The following is a 22,644-nucleotide window of genomic DNA, read 5'->3' as shown; positions in this document are numbered from 1 at the left end:
ATGTTGAATAGAAATACTGTGTGACGTTGTGAATACGACGCAAACAGCACATATTTGTCGTTTATGCCCTTAAACGGCTGTTACACACTGCTGTCAGAGAACATCACGTATGTGAAAGATCATTTCTCTCGAGCAGAAAAGTAAAGTAGTGCTCTGGACAGTACGCCTTCCATCCCAGCAGTTTCTTAACCAAGCAAGAACTGTCTGCGATCAGCGCACCGCCTTACATTCGCTTGTGATACGACATGATTCTCGGGGACGCGCATCCCGGTCGGGTGTCTCGAGCGCGCGCGCCGACCACGTGACCGCCGTGCGTCCCCGGCGCTCGGGAGAGAGCGAAAGACGAGGAGAGAGAAAGAGAGGAGTGACCAGATCGCAGCAACAACTGGCCGAGGTTCAACAAGCGTATCCGGAGAAATAGGGGTCCGGCGCAACTGTACTTCAACTCCGGTTTCCTTACTCTTTCCTCTGTGCAGAAGAATAGTGGGGGGGGGGGAAATGCAATATTAAAAACCCCGAGTTGGGCGCTTAAGAATCATGGTTTCGGACTGCTCGTGAGACTTCTCAGCTCACGCGCCAGGAATGAGACGACAGCGCTCGGGGTCCGCGATTCGCGCCAGTCGGAGGGGGGGGAACACGGAGGGCACGCGAGGCGGTCGTTGACGTCCACACGTGAACTTTCCTGCTTCCGTAGCGCGGGACATAACTCATACTCGGCGGCACCTGGACGGTTTGAAGCTTTTTTTTTTTTTTTTTTTCCCCCCCCTCGGCGGACACGCGCTCTGGAACTTCGACGCGACTAGAGAGTGCACGGAACGGACGCGCGTCTCGCGAGCTGCGCGTAGCAATCGGGACGCTTGGGCTCGCGCCGCGACTGTTTCTGCCCGCGAGCGCAGTTCCTCGAGCTCACCGCTCACAAAGCGTCCCTCTGCTCAACTTGCAGCCGAGTGCGTGAAGCCTGCGACACGGCCGGTGAACCCACGCACCGACGGCTCCTCCGTGTCCCGCCTGCTCTCTCGGCCGAGCTCGCCTCAGATTTACTCAGAACTATGATATCTCTCTCTGTCTCGTTCCGTTTTTCCACGGCTCTGGAGTGAGCTGTGAGGTTTCGGTGCGGAGTGACGTGTTTTCTGTCACGCGACGGTGGAATTGCAGCGGGAGAGCGCGTTTTACGCGTTTTTAACCACAAATCCCGTGGAAGTCTTTCGAAGTCACCTAGTCTGCAACTTTTTCCTCACAGAAGTGGGGGGAGAAGCATCTCGCGTGTCTGTCTCCCGTTTTGCTGGGCGCTCGCTCGCTCCCTCCGACTTGGTTGGCTCCCCGTCGCCGCTTCGTCAATCGGGGACACCCGCACTGCCTCGGCGTCACCGTCCACGGATGAAGTTCAAGGACCGCAGCTCTTAAAATAAAATCCCCGCCGCTTGTTCTGTGCCACGGAAGAAGAAGTCGGGAAGGCGATTTCGCGAGCGAGCGAGCGCGGGCTTTTTATCTGCGCCAACTGGGATTTACTGGGATGTCTACCATGTCAGCTGCGCCCGCGTGCAGCGCGACACTCCTGCTGGCCGCCGCCGTCATGCTCCTCTCACTCGGTAAGTGGAATCCGGGCGCACGTTTGCGGCTGCTAGCGAGAGAAACCCCGCAAAGCCCCCGGCGGCCCACGCTGTCTCTCTCCCGCAGCCCCGCCGCCTCATTGCCCATTCACATCATGCCGCGCGCGCTCCCCTCTCGCTCTCACACAAAGAGCACGCGACGGAGACACTTTGCCGCCCGACGCCACGGCGACGGAGCGGAACGCGCGCCACTATTGACATCATTACCGCTGACCTTTATTAAGCGCCTTACTACGGCTGATACGCGGCTTTCCCGCCGTTTACCCAATTATACAGCAGGGTATTCGCGCCGTGTAAGCTCAAGGGTAAGTACCTTATCAGGGGTGCTACGTCAGGAAGGGGATTCGAACCAAAACCCTTCAGCGCGCATCAGACTGATGATCAGTGCTGTCGACCACATCGCACAAACCCCAAACCCGCTGCATGCCAGCATGCTGGAAGCCCGAGCGCCGCTCACGTTTCCACTGTAGTGTATCGTTGTTGAAATTTTCTCTCATCCCGCATATGTGCAGCTCAGCTGCAGCACGAGTCGACCCGAGTGTGCATTAAGTAATTGGTTTGTGGATAATCTAATTTAGTTTGCGCCACCCCACTCATGTGCTGCCGGCAGCGCGGCCGGGGCGAGCGAGCAAGCGGGCGGGCGGGCAGCTCTGTGGAAAGATGTTGAGAAGCATCGTCTCTCCACAAGGTGGGAGCACACTGTGTCACTGGTTCAGCGGGCAGTGGAAGGCAGTCCTTCTTAATACACCTCCAACCGTTTTCACACACGCTTAATGGCACCATTTCCATATGACATTAATGGTCCACGCGTTTATGTCCCAAAGTTTCTCCCCTTATTAATTAGGCCAGAACCTCTCCGTTCCCTCATACATAGGCGATGAAGTTAAAATTGGAGAACGACGGAGGAATATGATGCATTTTTCCTGCATAAATTTAAAATTGCTGTAGGTTTGAAGTGCAGACATAATGTCAAGCTCATTTGAAATGTGGTAATGTAATGTCTGCTCATTCATTGTGGTGTGCAGAACCGCTGGGATCCCAGTCAGAAGAGGCGTACGCTGTGCTTTAAGGCACTGGGCTGTGGCTAAGTATTTTTAAATAGCTTGTAATATCTGAGAAGTATTTTAAGAACATTTCTTTCACATTCACTCAGGGCAGCCTCACAAAAAAACTTATTTTTGCATTCTTGCGATTCCACAGAGACGGTCTTAATGAATCACGGCCATGGACATCTGCCTCATCCGCACTCGAATGGGTTTTTTTTTTTTTTTTTAAACTCTTTTTGTTGAAATCCTACACCCACTCCTTCACAAATATATACAAAAACATGGCACAGGGTGACTGTTTTATCAATTTTATTCATTTTCCATCAAATATATTTTTTTCTTTTTGTTCTGGAAACTGATCCTGCAAGCATAGTTGCCAGTTTTTAGGAGGTGTCTGTTTGCTTGATAGTTTACTTACCCGAATGAGTTCACAGAAAACCAATACAACACTTCAGCAGACGTAATAGAGATTTGAGGGCGCAGGCATATAGGCGGAATTATCAGCTGTCGCAAACGTCAAGAGACTGTAGGTTTGAAAAGGCTAGAATTTTTCCAGTTGCTTAGTGACAAATGTTTTGCTGAAATGTCTGTATGTAACTATAGTAGCCTTTGATCTTTTAAGATTATACTTCTGCTTAAGCAGTAATACTGTTATGATGCGTATACAAGGAATGCTTTTCATGGATGCTTCATTCTGGTTATCATGAGAACACGGCTTCATGACCAGTGTTTTCCTGGAGCATGATTCAGTTTTTGATGTTCCTTTGTGGTTTTGTGAAGCTTCTTTCATCTCACCTGGTCCTCAGTTCACTGGAGTCAGGATGATGCTACTGTTGACATTCCTTCCTGCTGCCTTTATCAAACATTATTTGCATTACTATGGTAATAAAGGAGATGGTGAATAATAATGAAAACTGCTACTTAGAGATACAGTTGAGCAAAGCACTTTTGTTTACTCTGACTTTCCATTTACATTTATTTTCTTGACACTTTTCACCAAAGCAACTGGAAATGTTAATTACTTTAAATTATTTACCTATTTAGGGGGTGCGGTGGCACAGTGGGTTGGACTGCAGTCCTGCTCTCCGGTGGGTCTGGGGTTCAAGTCCCGCTTGGGGCGCCTTGTGGCGGACTGGCGTCCTGTCCTGGGTGTGTCCCCTTCCCCCTCCGGCCTTACGCACTGTGTTGCCGGGTAGGCTCCGGTTCCCCGTGACCCCATATGGGACAAGCGGTTCTGAAAGTGTGTGTGTGTATTTACCTGTTTACTCAGCTGGGTAATTTTTACTGGTGCACTTCAGGAGAAGTACCACGCTCGCAGGAGATGGGATTCAAACCTAGGTTTTTTTAAATCCAAAAAATTATAGCTCTAATTGCTACACCATCTACTATCCTATTTATAGTTCACTTTTTATACCTTTCAACTGTGTTAAGTGAAATAAGCTTTACCCTTTTTTTTGTTTATGGCATAGCAATCTAAAAAGCTGTAGTAGTTTGGCTGTAATGTAGTTGACTTTCCAGTTCAGTCAGTCACTTTTACTAATTTCAAATATTTGCAAATTTGAATTTACCTTTGAAGACATTTATTAATTTAGCTTACACTTTCCTCCAAAGCAGCTTACAGTGTTAAACTACCTGCCAGCAGTAGGTGCAGTTTGAACCTGACAACTTTTTGGATTCCGAGGCAGCAGCTCTAACTGCGATGTTTTCAGCTGCTGTAAGACACAATGATCTGGAAATTTGAACAGCAAGCACACATTTTCAGGTAATAAATAAAATCTAGTAAGTGAAGAGGCAAAGCATTACAGGATTGACCACTGAATGTTCTTGGGAGAACATGACTATATTACTTTATAGGTTGAGCAGGTTGTTTTAGAACATCACATATAAGGAATAAAAACACTAAATGTCCTGTGATAAATGTCTTTTCTGTCTTTCATCTGCTTTTGTTTAGGATATCCTTTTATTTAGCGGTTTTATGAGTAGACATTTTAACATATACACATCTCTAATTGGAGTGTTTAGATATTGGGTGGAATCCCCTGTCCAACTCCCTTATGTGAGTGCTGCTCCTTTTGCGCTCCCTCTTTATTCTTTTTAACTACAAGGAACTTCAGTTTTTGACAGATGAGTTATGTGCATAGCCACCTCCCAGTTTCTGTATGCTGGGCATCCTCTGTCCATGGTTCCAAACCCTGATAAAGAATGCTATAGTACAGAGCACCACTCAGTCATCTATGCCAGAATGTGGCCACAGAGGACTCATAAGTCACGGTCGCTTGGTTTTTGAAAACGCCTGCATTGAGCTGCCTCGATTTCTCATGGTTCTCTTTGTACGTTCGGTTTGTCATTGTAAACACTCTAGTGGTCTGCTGTGCTGTAGTAATTGAGGTGAGTGTTTTTGCCCCCATGCCGTTGAGTTTGTCACTGTATGACAGATCAATGTTTTTTCTTCATTACCAAGGAGGGCATTTCCTGTGGCTGCTTTCTCAACAAGATGAAACACCCCACAGCGAAAGTAATGAGAACTAGTGTATTGGTCTTCCCAAGACCTTAGTTCTTTTTCAGGGGGAGCAAGATGTTTCAGTTGCATAATATAAGAGTTTTGTGGGTGCATTTTAAAAAAAAAAGTAGTTAAATGGCATGTGTTGGGAATATTTATATTTTATGGAATCATTATGAACTGGATGCACTTTTTAAAAATGCTAAAATTTATTACATCTTAGTTTAGACCTAATATGTTTGGGACTTTCATTTATTTTCTTCCAAATATTTCAGCTCCAATATTGATCATGTATGCTGGAATATCTAAGTTTAAACATAAATGCGATATAGTAGTCTCCAAAGTGTTTGTTACATTATGGAAAACCAAATGCAGATGCTGTAATTGAAAGGAAATTCCATGAATTAACATTTTACTGTTTCCCTTCTAATAGGGGGTGCAGTGGCGCAGTGGGTTGGACCGCAGTCCTGTTCTCCGGTGGGTATGCGGTTCGAATCCCACTTGGGGTGCCTTGCGACGGACTGGCGTCCCGTCCTGGGTGTGTCCCCTCCCCTTCCGGCCTTACGCCCTGTGTTTCCGGGTAGGCTCTGGTTCCCTGCGACCCTGTATAGGACAAGTGGTTGTGTGTGTGTGTGTGTGTGTGTGTATGTGTATGTGTATGTGTGTGTTTCCCTTCTGTCCAGTATTGTATCCACTAAAGCAGTTCAGGTAATTAAATTAACTGATAAACCTGAAATATTAATGTGCATCCATTGGAAGATCATTTCCAATATTTTTTATTGTGAGGACATCATTATTGTGTTACTATTTCTAATATTGATAATTAGCAGGAAATAAATGGAAATGTAGTACAACGGTGAGTGTTCCTTATGGTATCGGTTTCATTGGAAATAGATGACTGGAGAAAAATGATCAAGGAAACAGATAAATGCTGTAATAATATACACACTGGAAGTGTGAGCTGTCACAACCTAGTCTCTGGGGACAATTCGTTTGTTTATCAGACACACATATATCCCTTGCAGGTTTTGCTTTCATAGTGGATTTTGCTAGTGTCAAAAACCAGACAAGGTGCATAGTTTTACAAAATGCATCTAATTGAAAGCAGAAGAAACTTAATATTGCTTTGTGTTACTTGAAGGTAACTGCCAGATTGTTCTTTTCTGTTCTCAGTTCCATCCTAGTACATCATACAGCTTGCAGATTCTGCTTATCAGATATTATTGGGGGGAAAAAAATCTGGGTTGAACCAGTCCAATCCTCCTCCTGTGAAATGTACTTTCAGAAAAGCCTGGCACTCTTGCTTACAAAAGTGAAATACTTTAAATGGTTCATTTTTTCAGTGTCTTTTAGAGGAAGACCCAACAAGATTTGTTTTTACTGAAATATTTACTGAAATGTATACCGTATATACAATTTGTATATTACTGTTTTGTTTAGGCAGAATAATTGAAAAATGACCTTATAGGCCTGTGTAGGCAAATTAACTTTTAGACTGGAAGTGTAAACTTTGTATTAAACAAAACCTTTATAGCTGACATAAAATTTAAATATGGTGTAGACTGATCACCAGTAGTCAGAAGGAGACCAGGAGTAGTATAGCTGGTTTGAGACAAAGTTGTATAACTTAATGCATCACCTGACATATAAATGTACAAGAGTGCAATGCATTGCATTATGAATATATGTGTTTATATAAGATTGTTCATAACCACAGGCCAGTTCAGTGTAAATGGTGGCTGAGGACACCCTTTTGTCCTGCTTTGTTACATATCTTGGATTTTGCATTAGGTAGTGTGTTGCACTAGTGTTGCTTTAGCTTTTTTTGAGCAAATTTGGTTTTTAGTATTTAGGGTTCACTAGCCAACAAGAAACTATGCAAGTAATGGTTGTTCAACTAATAGTTTTCTGGGACTCCCCCCATACAGTAATACCCTTTCCCCAGCATTTGTTAACAAATGAATCACCAAATTGCCTAAATCTCTTATAGCTTGAGAGCACTAATGTTACGGGCATTCAAGGTCCAGCATTCTTGGCTGATGTTTCACTTCCTGCAAATAAACTGAATTACTTTTTTAAAGTAATGGAAAAACTTATAGTTTTAGGATTTTTCTTAAACAATTCCATGCATGTTGTATTTCTTCATACTTGGTAGCATTAGTATTTTTCTTTGAGTGCCCTCATGTCACCATCTCTGACATTGCCGTGCAAACTCCAAAGAATGCTGCTTGAGCACCATGGCCCACGAGCTAAGATTCTGAATATACTTTCACTGATCTCTGTGACATCCTTGATCTGCAGTGAAGGAATTCATGGTGGAGCACAGGCTGTTACAGATGCAATATGACTTGGGAGACCCCCTACCAGACGGCTGCAGGGCTTCCCAATTGTTTTTCAACAAAGCAAGCAAGCTGCGTGCAGAGCATATTACCCTTTGAGTGGAACATCTCCTCAACCTTCAGTGTCTACAGCTTCACATGCATATGTGGGGTGACCACATTTTACTGTGTGTTCCTTTCATGCTTATGCTAACAGCCTTCAAGTGAGGTTCTAGATAATGTCTTCTTTTGTGTTTAAGTTGACTTTATATCATGCAAGATAAATAGCTTGTCCACAAGCAACATGTCTTGGCCATCTGTCTACCCATTAATGTGGAAAAAAGTGTAATAATTCCTCATGTCCTTGGATGAACATCCAACCCATTGCCCATTGCCCTCAAAAGTTCTTTACTTTAGTCCTCTTTTAGAATGCGGACTAGGCATACTGACTAAGAATAAATCTATCTTAGTCGTTAACACAAAACCTAAAGTAAGTTCGATGTTGAATTTAACATTATTTGCACCATTAATGTTATTTGGTAGGGCAGTCCCTTATCAGTATGCTGGCACTGGAGTTCAACACGCCTTTTGGAAAAAACTTATAATGTCAGAATCAAATAATGAGCCTGGGTGCTGGAATCCCAGTTGTATGCAATAACTTGGAGTAAAGTGATGGGACATAACACTCAAGCTTACTAAGATAAATAATGTGTATAACATAGATGTGTTTTGGCATGTTGTGTTCATCAGTGTGCGTATACGCACATAATTTTGGCTCCTCGTCAGTTTTTGATGTCTTTTGACTTTATTTTTGATTCTTATTTTAATCATTGTCCCTACCTTGTTCTATTATTTTTACAATTGTTATTGTCTTCATAATCGTCATACTGTTCCCATTGCCTTTGTGTTATGTTTATCATTTAAGTACTGCTCTTGGCAATTTCATATATGTCATTCATTATGTATTGTGTATCCAAGCTGATGCAAGTAACTGGTTGAAACGCATCAGTGTTGCACAAATTAAAGTGGGTATGTCATGAGGCTGGAGTGTGCCATCCTATCCTTTTTCGCATTGTAAGTTTGCAGTGTTTTGCAGAGCAGTATATACTGGGACTTGAATTGTATGATAAATTGTTTATATAGGAACTTTGCTTCTAGCAGTTCCTCTGCTGAAGATATTAACAAGTGTTTGTGACCCAGAAGCATCAGCCTCTAATTGTGTGATATCACCACTGTCGGGGTACCTTGGCAAAGATCTGTTTTTAGTGCATTTGCATATATAGAAGGTATTTGAGTATGAGTTCACAGTAGTAGCAATAAAAGAAGAAAATTCAAGTAGATGTCAGTGGAGTGTAAAATATCTGTATGGTTACTGTTGAATATGTTCTGGGTTTCTAAAGGTTAAAAAGGAATAAAGCATGCTGAATTTTCAGTGCTGAAACAACTCGGAATCGTCATGTTAAGTCTCATTTTTCGATAGTTCTGTAGCTAATTTATAAAAAGTTTAAAGTATGATCCAGAAACATAGAGTCTGAGGGAAATGTGATGAATGTGTAACATAACAGTGCATTGCTTTGCATTCAGATGAAAAGCTAAATTGTTGAAGAGTGGCCAGATTTTTGCCCTCAGGCCTTTTCTTGTTTTTTAACACTGTGTAGTAAACCATCTTTTGTCACATTTACATTTATTCATGTAGCTGGCATTTTTCTCCAATGAAATTTACAATTTTAAACTGTTGTAGTTTCAATGATTTACCCATTTATACAGTAGGATAACTTTACTTGAGCAATTTATGGTACACTCCTTGTTCAAGGGTACCACAGCAGGCAGGATTCAAACCTGCAACCATCAGGTCCGGAGGTAATTGCTACAGTATCAACCCCAGTCAATACAAGAAAATGACTTAACTCTAATTTTATACAGTGGTCCTGAAGTTTCATCTGAATTCTTCTTTGCCTCTGATGTGCTTCCATTTTCATTTTAATTGTTATATATATTTTTTGAAATGCTGCATTATGCATTTGACCGTTTAAGCCAGAAGTTCATGACATCATGTAGATTGGGTCATTAACAGGGCCAGTTGGCTGCGCTCACAGTGCCATTGAGCTTCAAGGTGGTGGATAGAGGCTCAATCTGTACCCATCCTCATTAGTTTCCTCCAGACTGAGTGACCCTGTGACCTGGGCAATGAAGATGATAATGCTTATTTTGTGTATTTAGTTCTCCTTGTATGATTCATTATCATTTCTCACCACCCTGGCAGCACTATCACTTGCCTAGAGGTTGAAGTGGGGCTCTGGATTAACATTTTAAATTTGGCACCAGGCAATACTTGCCTTTTTTGTCACAATTCACTAGCAGTAGTCACACAATTTGAGCCCAAAGGTTTCTGCAGATTTATTGATAATGCCTTGTATTTGATGATCTGTTGTCAAATTGGAAACTTGAAAAATTAGGGAAAGCAAAAAATTGAATGAGTTGCCAGAGTTTTTTTTGTTGGCATACTCTGCCATAAAATTTGTAGGAAGGTGATCAAGATTAGTCTCTCCTGAGTTTTGTGCACCTACTTGTGCGGTGAACATTGCTGCATAAAGTGGAAAGAAACAAACTAGATTTTCTTAAGAATCACATGTCTGCAACTATGTCTCTTTTAATATAATGCACAAATTGTATTTTCTTTGAGATGTATGTCACTTTTCTTCAAAGCGACATACATCTGTTAATACATGTAAATATATGTATGTAATGTAAATGTATGGCTTAGAATTTACCACTTACTAACTGTGCCTAGTAAGTCAGGGAAACGGTTTTATTTTCTTCCCTGGAATGTTGTGCATGTAATGCACAAAACGTATTAAAGATGTGGAGCCCCTCCAGGGTACCTCGAAGGAGTTACCCTTCAGATAGGGGAGGCTGCCTTATGCATTTCCTAGGATAGAAAAGAATCCACAGTGTCAAATCCCGGGGCTGTTGTAGATGAATGCTGGGTAGTTGTAAAGAGCTCATGGATTGCAGACATGTGGCTGTGTCAAGATCTCAGGCATGTCATTTTTTTCAGTGGAGATTTGTAGGGCTGTTTTGAATCCAATTTAAGTTTTAAATTCTTTTTGCTTGGACCTCGCTGCTTTGGGAAAGGTAAGATTGGTGTTGACCCGGAGTTTACCTTCAATTCCCTTTCTACCGGAGGCAAACTTGCAGTCTCTGCATGAGCTGGTGTATTACTGTCAACTTGTGGGCAGATGAATGAGCATCTAGCGCTGGAAATGTCGAGAGCACACAAAGTCAAGAACATTAATTGAAGCACGATAAGCAATAAAGAAATGCTCAGCGAAGTGGGTGTATATGGACAGGCAATGGGAACCTGTATTAAATGGACAGCGAAGAGTTTGAGTTGCCAAGCTGAGCAGAAAGCAGAAAACAACATTGTCTGTGGTAGAATTTGAGAATAGAGTAGAGTGTAAGTGGAGGCACCAGACTTGGGGCAGCGTTGATGCGAAATGCCGATCGAGTAGAGGGGCGGTAGAGTCGATGGCTCGGATTCGGTATGTGGTGTGTAGTAATGAAGGCAAGGAAGTGAAGAGGCAGAAAAGCTGTAGCCTGATAGGAAGTCAGCCTTTGTGGAGGTTGACTGAGCCTGAAGTTCCCAAGACTGCCTGTCTGTGTGAGGGAAGCAAGCAGATGAGATTAGATTAGGCTGTGCGCAGGCTGAGACGTCGGATGTTTGCAGTGCTTAGGGGAGAAGGCGGCGATATGCACTTCAAACAGAATAGAATGGCTCGTGGTGGAAAAAGGAAACGAGAGAATGGGGCGGAATGGAAGGTCTGAGTAGTACAGACAAGGAAGCGATACAGCTTGTCTTCTGTAATGATGGGGTGTACAGATCCACCAGAGCCGTGCATTTTCCTTCTGATGACCTGCGACAGATTGACTGCTTTGACTCGTGCCGTTGCCTAACTTGTTACCGCTGCATCCGAGTATCTTCTCGCAATATTGAGTAATTAAGTCCTGATGGCTGTTTGACATGTTACACTTACCTGGTAATCTGAGTGTCGCCTTTGTGTAAATCATGTCCCAGGTGTGATGATGTAACACTTTAGATACATGCCGTTTCAGTGTGAAATTCAAAAATACAATGGTTGGTTGTGTCTGATTTTGAGGTGCTGCTTGCTTCGCTTTGGAAGGAGGCTGATGTGACATTTGAATGTGCTCTCTGTCCAAGGTTTCTTCGTCTGTGGTCTATGAATGCGGTTGTGAGGATAAACCCTTGCGTTGATAGCCAAAAATAGCTTTGCCGGTTTGGTAACTTATTTTTATGGCTTATAACACACAAAGTTCCAGTTAAATGACAGAATAAAGTGGTAAATTTTCTTTCTACAGCTGCATTTGTGAAGTTAAACAAAAAGTTGCTGAAAGTATCAGCTGAGCAGCTGTCAGATTTTTTCCCAAGCTGAAAATCCGTGTCACAGTTGACTCTCGCACAGTGTGTTGCCATGCAAACATGCGATGCTCAAGTTGCCTGGTGAAGTGAGCAAGGAGGGCACGTTTCCTGACCTTTACCGTGTGAGCGTCACACTTTTCTTCTTTCTACATTATGAGGTGATTGCCATATTCCACTATTCCCACACTGCGCAAAATGAGGATTCATTTTAATTCTTAAAAACATAAGTAATTTGGTGACAAATTCTGATTAAGTTACATTTACTCATTAAGCTGACCCTTTTCTCCTAAGCAATGTACAGTTTTTTACCCATTCATTTAGCTGGGTCAGTTTTACTGGAGTAGGTACCTTGCTCAGGGATACAACAGCTGGAGGTGGGACTCAAACCTGAGACCTTTGGGTGCGAAGGCAGAAGCTCTAAGTAATATGGTATCAGCTTGGCCCACTTACTTCACAGCTTCATTTACAGTGTTACCATCCTGGCTTTTTCCTTTGGCTGAATGACCATTAGCATGATTGAAGGAAACTGTCCAGTGATGTTTTCTGCTCAGTTTGGGGCCCCGTGTGGTTCTGCAGATTTCGTCTGATTCTGCTTTAAACTCCTGCTCGCAACAAGGGAAATAGGATCTTTAGTTCGCTGCTTCTGCTTGGCCTTGTCAGATCTTATACCTGTAAAATGTTGGTAAGTTTGCTTAAAGAATCAGAATTTCAGCCATTTATTTCTTGGATTGTTTTGATGTTATGATCTGAACGTGATTTTTGAAGTTCTCTTTATGCATGCTCTGGGCCAGTTTTGAGTTTCAGGGAATGGCATAGGAAAAAGTCCACCCATTTTAATATAAAATACATAACACTTATCCCTTACAAAACTGCATAATGTAAATTTCGTACAGCGGAATATGGAAATTAGTACCCTTTGGCTCACATAATGGCCTTAGCATTGGTATAGCGGGGTTTTTGTCTGTTACATGGCCTTTTTTTTTTTTTTTTTTTTTTAATGTGCTGGAGGGATTAATTGGCAGCTTGAGCCAACTTTCTACACAAGATGTGCTGTTCGTTGACTGTGCTGTTTAAATTGTTACTGTGAAATAATTTTGGGAAATATTGGGATGGGACATGGGTTCGAGTTCTGCTCAGACTGTGTGGGGCTTGCATGTTTTCCCTGCGTTTGTGTCTGTGTGTGTTTCATCCAGCAGTGCAAAGATGTGTTTCAGGTGAATTTTTATGTCTAAAACGCCTGCAGTGTGTGTATTTGTAAGAGAATCAGTGTGTTTAAGTGCCCTGTAATGGGCTGGTGTCCCTCCCAGGGTGTACCGCACCTCTCACCCCTATGTTTGTGGTATACAGTCTCAGTCACTGGCACGCTGTTACAAGGGATGTGTTCACCCAGTGTTATATGTATAACACCACAGAGTACGCCAGAGCAGACTTAAGGTGTCATCCCTCTAACTTTGTGTACATATTTTACCACACAAATAGTAACATATTTCATGTGGCTACATGAGATCAGTTTGTGCTGCTGAAACTTTTCTACACACCACCGTTGTGCTACTACTGGGTATTGCCATGAATATGTTCATATTTAATATGTTACATGGTAGTTTGATTATTTTAGGTGCAGTTTTTTTGGTTCTGTGGATACATTATTTTTATTACCATAAGAAAAATGACATGATGGGTGCTGTGAGAGGGCGTGGGTTCGTTCGGAATTTGCACGTTCTCCCCATGTCTTTGTGAGTTTCCTCCAGGTGCTCTGGTTTTCTCCCACAGTCCAAAGACATGCTGTTAAGGTACACCCATAGTGTGTGAGTGACAGGGAGTGTGTGTGTGTGTTCCATTGATGTACGGATGAGTGATCCAGTGTAAGTAGTGAATCTAGCAGTGTAAGTCACCATGGTGAATAAGGTGTGTGGCCTGATAACACTATGTAGAGTTCGTTGACAGTCGCTTTGGAGCAAAGCGTCTGCTGAATAAATACATATAATGTAGTAGTGGTAAGTTGACACCTCATAATGGGGTGATTTCACAGGCTGAGTTAGGCCTGTTAAGAGGGGAACCCTGTGATTACACATATACCCATGAAAATGTGTACATATGAAATTTTGATTAAAACTACTTACATGCTAAAATACCAAGTATAACTAATATTTAAACTTCAGTGTTGAACTTCACATTCGTACTCCAGTGCTGTGTAACCCTGACTGATAACAAATACTGTCTGAATCAAAGCTTGTAGTATTGTTGAGTGTGTTATCTTGTTTAAACCCTCGTCCCTTAAATATGGCGCATGTGATTCCAATAGCTGGAATCTATGAAGGTAATTTACGTGGTGAGTTATGAGTAGCCTTTGTAGAGGCAAATTTACTATAATCTGGCTCTTGTGTGTTTTCTCACATTGACTCTCAAGAAGACAGTTGTGTTGTTTTTTCCAAAAACGCATCATTGTGTAGACAAATCATTCACGCTGTGTTGTTGTCACAAGATTTCTGTTGTTGGATTTATTCATCAGTGATGATATTATTAAATTATTGCCGCTGGGTTCTGTTCGGTATCCAGTAACCTGCTGCATTCGTCAATAAGATTCGGCGTTGAATGAGGAAACAATGGGAGGTTGAATTTGTGTTGCCTCCTTTTGTGCCCGCCCCCCGCGGAAACAGTAGAAACCGGTAAATCTGTGAAATTAGGAGCATCAGTCAGATAGATGTCGGTGTTTGTGGACGGGTGGGAGGGCCGCGAGCATGCATGGGGGGCGCAGTCGGATCCCATTCATACAGTCTCCTGGGACACTGCAAGTACTATTCCTCCTCTTTTCTTTCATGCACATATGGCTGAAACAAGCGTGGACACGTCGCTGGCATTTTTGCCTGCCTTTTCGTCTCTTAGTCATTTGGGACAGCGGTAAACTTACAAGCTTACATGTAGTGCGTGCCTTTGCACAGTGTCAGTGGAGCTTAATCACCGACACTTTCTGTGTTTGTTCAGTGACATTTTACGCCCCTACTTTTGTCCAGATAGGCCAAGAACGCTTCATATGTTCGTACTTTTCCGTTGCATTTGGATATGGAACCTGTTCTAATTTTTGTAAAGCCCTTTATTTTCAGTAGTTTGCTTTTGCTCACTTTTCCTGATTTCTCCCCTAATTTCACTGCCTTTTATCTGTTGCAAAGTATATGAGCCTGTGTCAGCGATTTTTCTGTTCCGTTTTTCCAGCATCACTCCTGCCGCACTGCTGATGAATGGACTGGCCAGTTCCGGTGCCAGCGTTCTGTCCTGACTCACTACTGAAACTGAGATGATTTAAACATAAAGCAAATTTCATTACTGAATGTGGTGCCTTTTTTTGGAAGAACTAAATGTTTGGTACCACACCACCTATGGCATAATATTTTTCTTATTATTTGAAATCTCACCATAGTATTTGTCCTGTCATATTTGCATACATGTAATCCTGATATGGTTTGCAGTTATTCTTCGTCTGCCTTGCTGCCACTTTGGGTGTGTATTCAGATGTGTACGCTTTCGGTGATCTCTTCCAGCGGAAGAGGGTGGTATGCTGCTGGAATAGAGGGCTGCAATAACTGAGTTTGTCAGAAGCTGCGTTTGCTCTGAAATCTGGACAGGACGAGGCCAATCAAGGTGCCGCCGAGTCCAACTAGGCTGGCAGCTCCTCCGATCTGCAATCAATACAGGTAGCTTCTCCGGCAAACGCTTTTGTTTGTTTATTTGTTTATTCAGTGAGCATCTGTAGGCAGTCATGTTGACTTTCCCATCATTAGATCCGAGGAGAATGCTGAATGGACAACGCTGCAAACAAAGGATTTGGCAGTACCTTCATCAACAGATGACTGTTTTGTTGAAAGTAGTCAATTCTGACAGTAGAAGAGTCTTAATAAACTCGGCGATGTAGTTATGGTGCGCAGGGGCATTTTGCGGTACGTGACACTGTACTTAGAGGCTAATTGGTCAGGTGACTCAGCCCATAATGTGGCCCTTTGGGAGGAGAACTGTTGGAGGAGCAGTCATTATCCCCAGCACTCTGCTGGAATATTTTAAACACCTTTAATTTGGCTTTATGACTCAAACAAGGCCTCCATGTTCCCGTGAGCATTCAGCACAAAGTAATGTCTCTCTCTTCTGCCTGGGTCTTCATAAATGAGATTACGTCTGCTTTGAAACGGCACAAATGCCTTAACGTCAATAGATTCCTTAAAGAATTCTGTACATATAAAAGGTGTCTTTCCTTCACCTATATTCTTAACATGAGGCCACATACATGAAAGAACAGTCAATGTTGTATCTCTTAGTCTTCACTCTCTCTTTTTCGATGTCTCTCCCAAGAGTCGTTTGTGGCTTTGAACAAGGATTGCATCAGAGGAAAAGACATGAGCTATAAATGTGTGTGTGTGTGTGTGTGTGTGTGTGTGTGTGTGTGTGTGTGTGTGTGTGTGTGTGTGTGTGTGTGTGTAAGTAAAGAGATCTTTGTCGGTCCACCGGTTTTTAAAAGGGACCAACCCGCAGTCCAGAACGTTAAAAGTAAAGCATCGAGTTACCTGAGTGACAGCTTTGATTTTTGGCACAGGAGTTGCACTGAAGTACCTGCAAGGTGCTATGTAGGGACTCAAAAAGCCGCTATTATTGAAAGGAGGGAGGAAGAGCAGCATAAACCAGTCACAAGGAGGTAATTTGTTTAACCTTCAGCTTTCATGAAGGCAGCGCCTGTCTGGAAATGCTGTTTACGCGCCCCTTCTAAGAACAAATGAGAAAATGACTTATGGGGACGAAACCAGCAAGGCAGTTTCGTGGCCAATAGGGGAGAGGCGACATGTGCGCGATGGACCGCTCCGCTGAAAAATAGTTCCGAGGCGTGGACGCTTCACATCAGGAGCCATTTATACTGCTTAGCGGGGACGCCGAAGTGTTGGGATTGTGCTATTTTTCCCCAGAAGAAATGGACGGAACTGAGACAAGTGTGTTGCCAAATGGGAGATGAGAGTCCCAGATCCCTGAAATAAGTACCTGCACCCCAGGGGAAATCAAACATGGAGGTGACTACCAGTGCAACATACCAATAACCCAGAAGTGCACTAAATCAGACATCAGCCTGTTTATTAGGGGATGTTTTTCAAACCTGCTGTGTTAGTTTTTTTTATACCATATTTGCTCTTTTGTACTTGTAGGCAGGGAGTGGAAAGAAGAGAATTTGCTTTCAACAGTGCACTGCATGTTTACATTGAAGGAAGTCAGACTGTGTGCTGTGCTTTCTCATTCTGTGTGTTGCCCGTAGGCTTTTGGTTACATTGTGTGCAGTACGCTAATTTATGATTTTGCAATATTGAAGGCATCTTGGGATAAATAGTCCTCTAACTACAGGTCTGATGTTTCTTGTCTGTTCCATCACAGATCAGAACTTGATCTGAGTAAATGCATCGTAGGTAGAATCCATCATGGCTCGATAATGCTGTATCCAAATCTGACCCGAAACAAGTATAATAAAAAAAGTTAAATATTACTGGATAAAGGGCAATGTCTGACCACAATGGAATGCACACAGTTTTCATTTTGTCAAGATGAAAATCAACATTTGAAGATGATCTGAATTCTAGATGTTTCCGTTAATATTTTTCTCAGTTGTGGCTGATGTGTGCAGTAGTCATAACATCAGATATCTTTGGACATGTTTTTTAAGCACAACAGATCCCCCCCCCCCCCACCCCCAAATAAAATCTCAATTTTTTGTAGTAATACTATATGAAAAGGTAGATTAACAATAAAAGATTTCATATGTATATGTATAGTCCTAATTGTTTTTTAAATTTGATTGTCTATACATTAACTTAAGTGTAAATATATGAAAAGTATCCTTTTGGTATTTTCTTTATATCATAGACTTCTAAGTTCCAGAGTCACAAGGATGGTTCCAGGTTTTCAGTGTTGGATAGTCTGTAAAGACCTCCCTTTTCAAGAAAATTCTTTGTCTTGCAATGAAAACAAATATTTTCTTTTATCTGTGTAAAATATAATTTGTACCTTGTGATGATCATGTGATTTAGAGTAGACACTACTGCCCATCTGTCCTAAACTCTTCTTAAACGGGTATTAAAAATAACATTGTATCAACAAAAGTATACAGCTGAATAAAATGTAGAGAAATGTTTCCAGAATTGTTCTGTGTACAGTTTCTAATGTATCTTTAAATATCCATTTAGTTCAGTTGCAGTTTTGCTCAGAGGGGGGGGTGTTTCTCATTACTTCATTTTCCAAGGACCTTTACTCATCTTTGTGTCAACATGTATACATTGTCTTCATTACTGTCCTTTTTCTTTGAGCTTCACAGCATCTGTCTTCTTTCTCTGACCTCCCATAATCTCATTCACCAAACGAATTTGACCATCCTCACAGTAATAGTCAAATAATAAATGCACAGTTTTGTGTAGTATTGCATGTTTCCCCAAGATGTACTGGCAAAGTATTAAAGATATTTCTTGTTAAGAAATCAGATGAACTGAGCAGAGTTCAGGCATCTGACCATATGCTTCTACTGAATATGTGCTTCAGCTCTGTGGATATAAACTTTTTATTTTCCTCTCCTTTTACAAATATTCAATAGAAGAGCCTTTTAGTGTCTTTACAAGGCGCTCTGGGACGGACTGATATACTGAGGATTTGAACCTGGCCGTTCACTTGAATAAGTATTGCTTTCTTTATCTCCTTCCCATGTCCGCACCCTATACCTTAAAACTGGGTATTGACGTTTTAATATCGTTCGAAAGTATGCCTCGTTTGCCTTCTTCCCAGTTTGCTAAAACTCACAGTTTAAGGGCTGTTGTTCATTTTTATATATTAAAAAAAAAAGAAAAGAAAAGAGAAAACAGGCTATCAAGCCAGGTGGTGTTGCCATGGGGCAGGTGGAAGGGGTGAGCCAGTGCTTTAAGCTTGTATGGCCCAAGTCTGCAGGCGAAGCCTTCTTCAACCTCATGTGGGCTTGTGGCCGTTGTGTAACTGTTCTGCCATTTGCAAATTGAACTCCTCTCTTACAGCTGCCAAACGCCTCTGACACTCCTGCCTTGCCGCAACTGCTCTCCTCATTGTTGATGTTCCAGTGTGTTTTCTGTGTAACAGTCGCATAGACGCCATATCAGAAGCGGGACCTCGATCTATACAGGTTTCCATGGAGAACATTTATCTCTTCGTAGACTAAATTTGTAGCCAAAGCTTTTATCTGGTTTCAGGCTTCTTGTGTTCAGATGTTGGGTTGTTTCAATATAGTGTCAGTTACAAACCTGCAAAGTGAATAAAGATGATGCCTTTGAGGTTTCTAGCAAATGATTCAAACAGAAGGGAACTATGCAGCCTGTGTATAATTCCTCTCTGTTATCTTCATGTAATGAAATGCCGTAATATATTGCAAGGGGGAATGCATTAAATCCACAACGAACATGCAGTTGGTTGGAGGAAACTAGGAGAAATTAAAGCAGACTCCTACATTACCACTAGTTTTCCCTGCTCTCATGTCTTGGGCGTCATGCGGAAATCATGTGGGGATCCAACATCCAAAGTGTCTGTAATGAAGGAAAGCAAAACAGAATCAAGCACCACAGACATGGCTTCAAGCCGTTAACAAAATGTTTAAAGGCCCCAGCGATGTTGTAGCGGGTAATGCAACTCCTGGGCTGAGGTTACAGATCTGGGTTCAAATCGTGGTCTTTCTGTGTGGGGTTTGCACATCCTCCTTGTGTTTGTGTGGGTTTCCTCCAACAATCTACATTTTTCCCGAAGAAGCCAGTTGTACCATGAAAACCATGTTAGTGGTCGCCGCAAATTTACTCGAAGGCACCTTCACGTAACAAATTGTCTGCACTCACTAAACAGATGTTTCCTCATACCTCACACCGAATCTTGTCCCACAGCTGCTGTTTTGATGTTTTGATGATGTGCGACTATTTTAAGTTTTGCTATAGGTAAGGTTGGAGAACGTTTTGAGGAAAACATACGCTGCTATAGTAAATAACGAACATTACTGCAGACACACAGCTAATAACAGTTGCTTTTTCTGCCAGTGTGTGTGGTTGGTGCTCCAGATGTCTTCGGGTGCATGGAACTAAAAAGTCGAATAAGTTGCCTTTAATTACTTTGCAGCAAGTTTCGCCCAGAACTTTAATCAAATTCACCGGCTACTGTGGCCAGTATTGAAATGCTAATGACGTGCCTCTTTTTCGACGAAGCACTTTTGTCATTCCGCTGGCTTACGAAGGGCTGTTTCCTTTCAGAGCCGGAGACCCCCCCCCCCCCTTTCCCATCAAGCCAATGTCTCTACATTTAATGATGAAAAATAGCGGCACTTTCCTCACTAGTGTCATTAGTGAGTAGTGCTGCTGTCTCACAGTGCCTGGGTGGTGCGAGAGGACGTGGGTTTGATCCCCGCTCAGTCTGTGTGGAGTTTGCATGTTCTCCCCGTGTCTGCGTGGGTTTCATCCGGGTGCTCTGGTTTTCTCCCACAGTCCAAAGACATGCTGTTGAGGTTCACCCATAGTGTGTGAGTGACAGAGAGAGGGAGTGTGTGTGTGTGTGTGTGTGTGTTCCACTGGATGAGTGACCCAGTGTAAGTAGTGTATCTAGCAGTGTAAGTCACCGCGGTGAATAAGGTGTGTGGGCTCATAACACTACATAGAGTTCATTGTAAGTTGCTTTGGAGAAAAGTGTATGATAAATAAATAAATGTAAATGTAGCACTAACTAATATAATAGGAAAAGTGGACAAGTGCACTTTAAATCGGATCCGTTAGGTTGATTCCTGTGCGATACTCTGAACCATGCTTAAGCTTTTTTGTTATTTTTATTCGCGATGATGAGTTTTCTCATCACACTTTCAGCTTGTTTTTAGTTTCACCGACTGCATTTTCCCCTACATCGTAGAACTTTGGTTAGTGTGCTTGTGCTGGGCGATGGCTTCCTGCTCACGCAACCTTCTGCTCTTCTTGTTCATCCAACCTTACAAACCAACCTTAACAGTTACACCTTTGTACTTTAGGTGTTAACTTGACCTCACAAGCTGCTCATGGGTGTTTTTTTGACGTCTTCAGTTTGACTGTGCACTGTCAGTGTGGTATTAGATATCTATTTATGCGCGCACACACACACACACACACACACACACACACAAAATTAGAAATGAAACGAAGGCGCCTTTACCCTTAATCACCAAACTCGGCTTCCTACATCACTATGCTTCATAAGGCCCATGATTATCAGCATGAATTAACTTATTTTTCATAATGTGGTGGAATATTCATTACATTACGTATTGAAGGTTTTGACATTTGATGTACACATTTTGTTTCTGGTATTGGTTTTTCACCGAGATTTGGAATATGTGTTTTTTGTTCCTAAATATGTCGTACTGGTGAAACAAATCCAGAATTAGTTGTCTTTTCTCTTGATTGTGTTTGTGGTTAAAAAATCAGTTGATGGAACAGTGACATACTGTGTGCCTTGTGTGCTGGAAGGCTGAGCAGTGTAAGTGTTGCTCTTGCTGTGTATGAGAGCTCCGATGGAAAGAGAGGGACGGCGTTTGATGGCCGCACTGTTCCTGCTGCTACCACCAACTCTCTTCTCAGTAATTCCCCTGGAATGGAGTGATGCGGCAGAGCACAGTTCTCTTATCCGTGGACCTACAGCAGCCTTAAGGCCAGGCCAGGGCGGGGGGAGAGCGCTCCGAAAATACTGTCACCCTGGCTTGCCAATGCCCCCATTCTCTGCATGAGAAAATGCTCAAATCAAATCCCCTGTTTGTTTCCTTGCTATCTGAACCGAAATTTGGGGAGGCATTGCGTTTTTTCCCCTTCTACCAATTCTGACCCTGCAGATAGTGTTTGGCCCAGATTTTATTGCACAGCGGCTCTTTCTCTATTGTGTTTTTATATAATCTGTGTTTTCATACCCCACCAGCTTAAATGGGTTACTCGTTAAAGAATTTAGCTTTTCTCTGGCTTTATAGCTTTTTGCACAGCTAGCTTCCAAGTGCTGTGTGTGATATATTCCAATGTCAGAATGCATGCCGTTTTTCTGTTTCCAAAAGCAGAATAGCACAAAAGTACAGAATAATGGGAAACAAGTTCTCAGTTTTTCCATTCTGTCTATGATTGTAATTACGCAACACATCCAATCAAAATCCCAACCCAACACATTAAGTGGTAGTAAAAAATAGCATGCTGTACCTCTTTACGCTAAATATCTTAGTGAGAAAGAGTGGTGCTCTTGCTAAGACGGTCGCAAAACTTTGAATTTTGATTTAATAAGAACATACTCTGTTGATGTCCCAGTGAGGGTCGAAAAGTTTCTGCTTCAATGTGACAGGTTCTGGGTCCCACAAAAACCCTAGCCTAGTGGGAATTGTGCCTTAGTCTGTGTGGCACACATGTTTTACCTTGAAGGTGCCCATTAAACTCAGCAGGGTTTTGGCTACAGGAATTAAAGAAATTCAGATGCACCTCTGTTTATTCTACACTTTTCTGGCTGCGTCAGCAGCGTTGCTTTCTTCTTGCAAGGCAGTAAGCCTTCGTGGAGTTCTGCCCAACACTGCAATTAAAAGCCAAACGGATGTTGGAGATTAAAGCTGCCTGATGCGCCATGTTAGTAAACAAGGGATGTACCTGCTGTTTTAAGTGCCATTTTACCTTTAGCTTCGTCGACTGTTGCATTTGCTAGTAATGTACTTTGACACCGTATGCCAGGA

At 42.5% G+C, this 22,644-nt stretch overlaps 1 protein-coding gene across 1 annotated transcript in view; it reads left to right on the top strand.

Moving 5' to 3' along the window:
- The first annotated feature begins 294 nt into the window (after positions 1-294).
- tmem132e (transmembrane protein 132E) overlaps positions 295-22,644 on the top strand; it is a 201,969-nt gene continuing 179,619 nt past the window's right edge. Inside the window, 1 exon segment of the mRNA XM_029249353.1 lies at positions 295-1,589. Within this exon segment, the coding sequence (XP_029105186.1) occupies positions 1,514-1,589 (76 nt within the window). The 5' untranslated portion in view covers positions 295-1,513.

This window comes from Scleropages formosus, chromosome 25 (assembly GCF_900964775.1).
Source record: "Scleropages formosus chromosome 25, fSclFor1.1, whole genome shotgun sequence".
Lineage (NCBI taxonomy): Eukaryota > Metazoa > Chordata > Actinopteri > Osteoglossiformes > Osteoglossidae > Scleropages > Scleropages formosus.
This window is presented reverse-complemented; position numbering and strand designations above follow the sequence as displayed.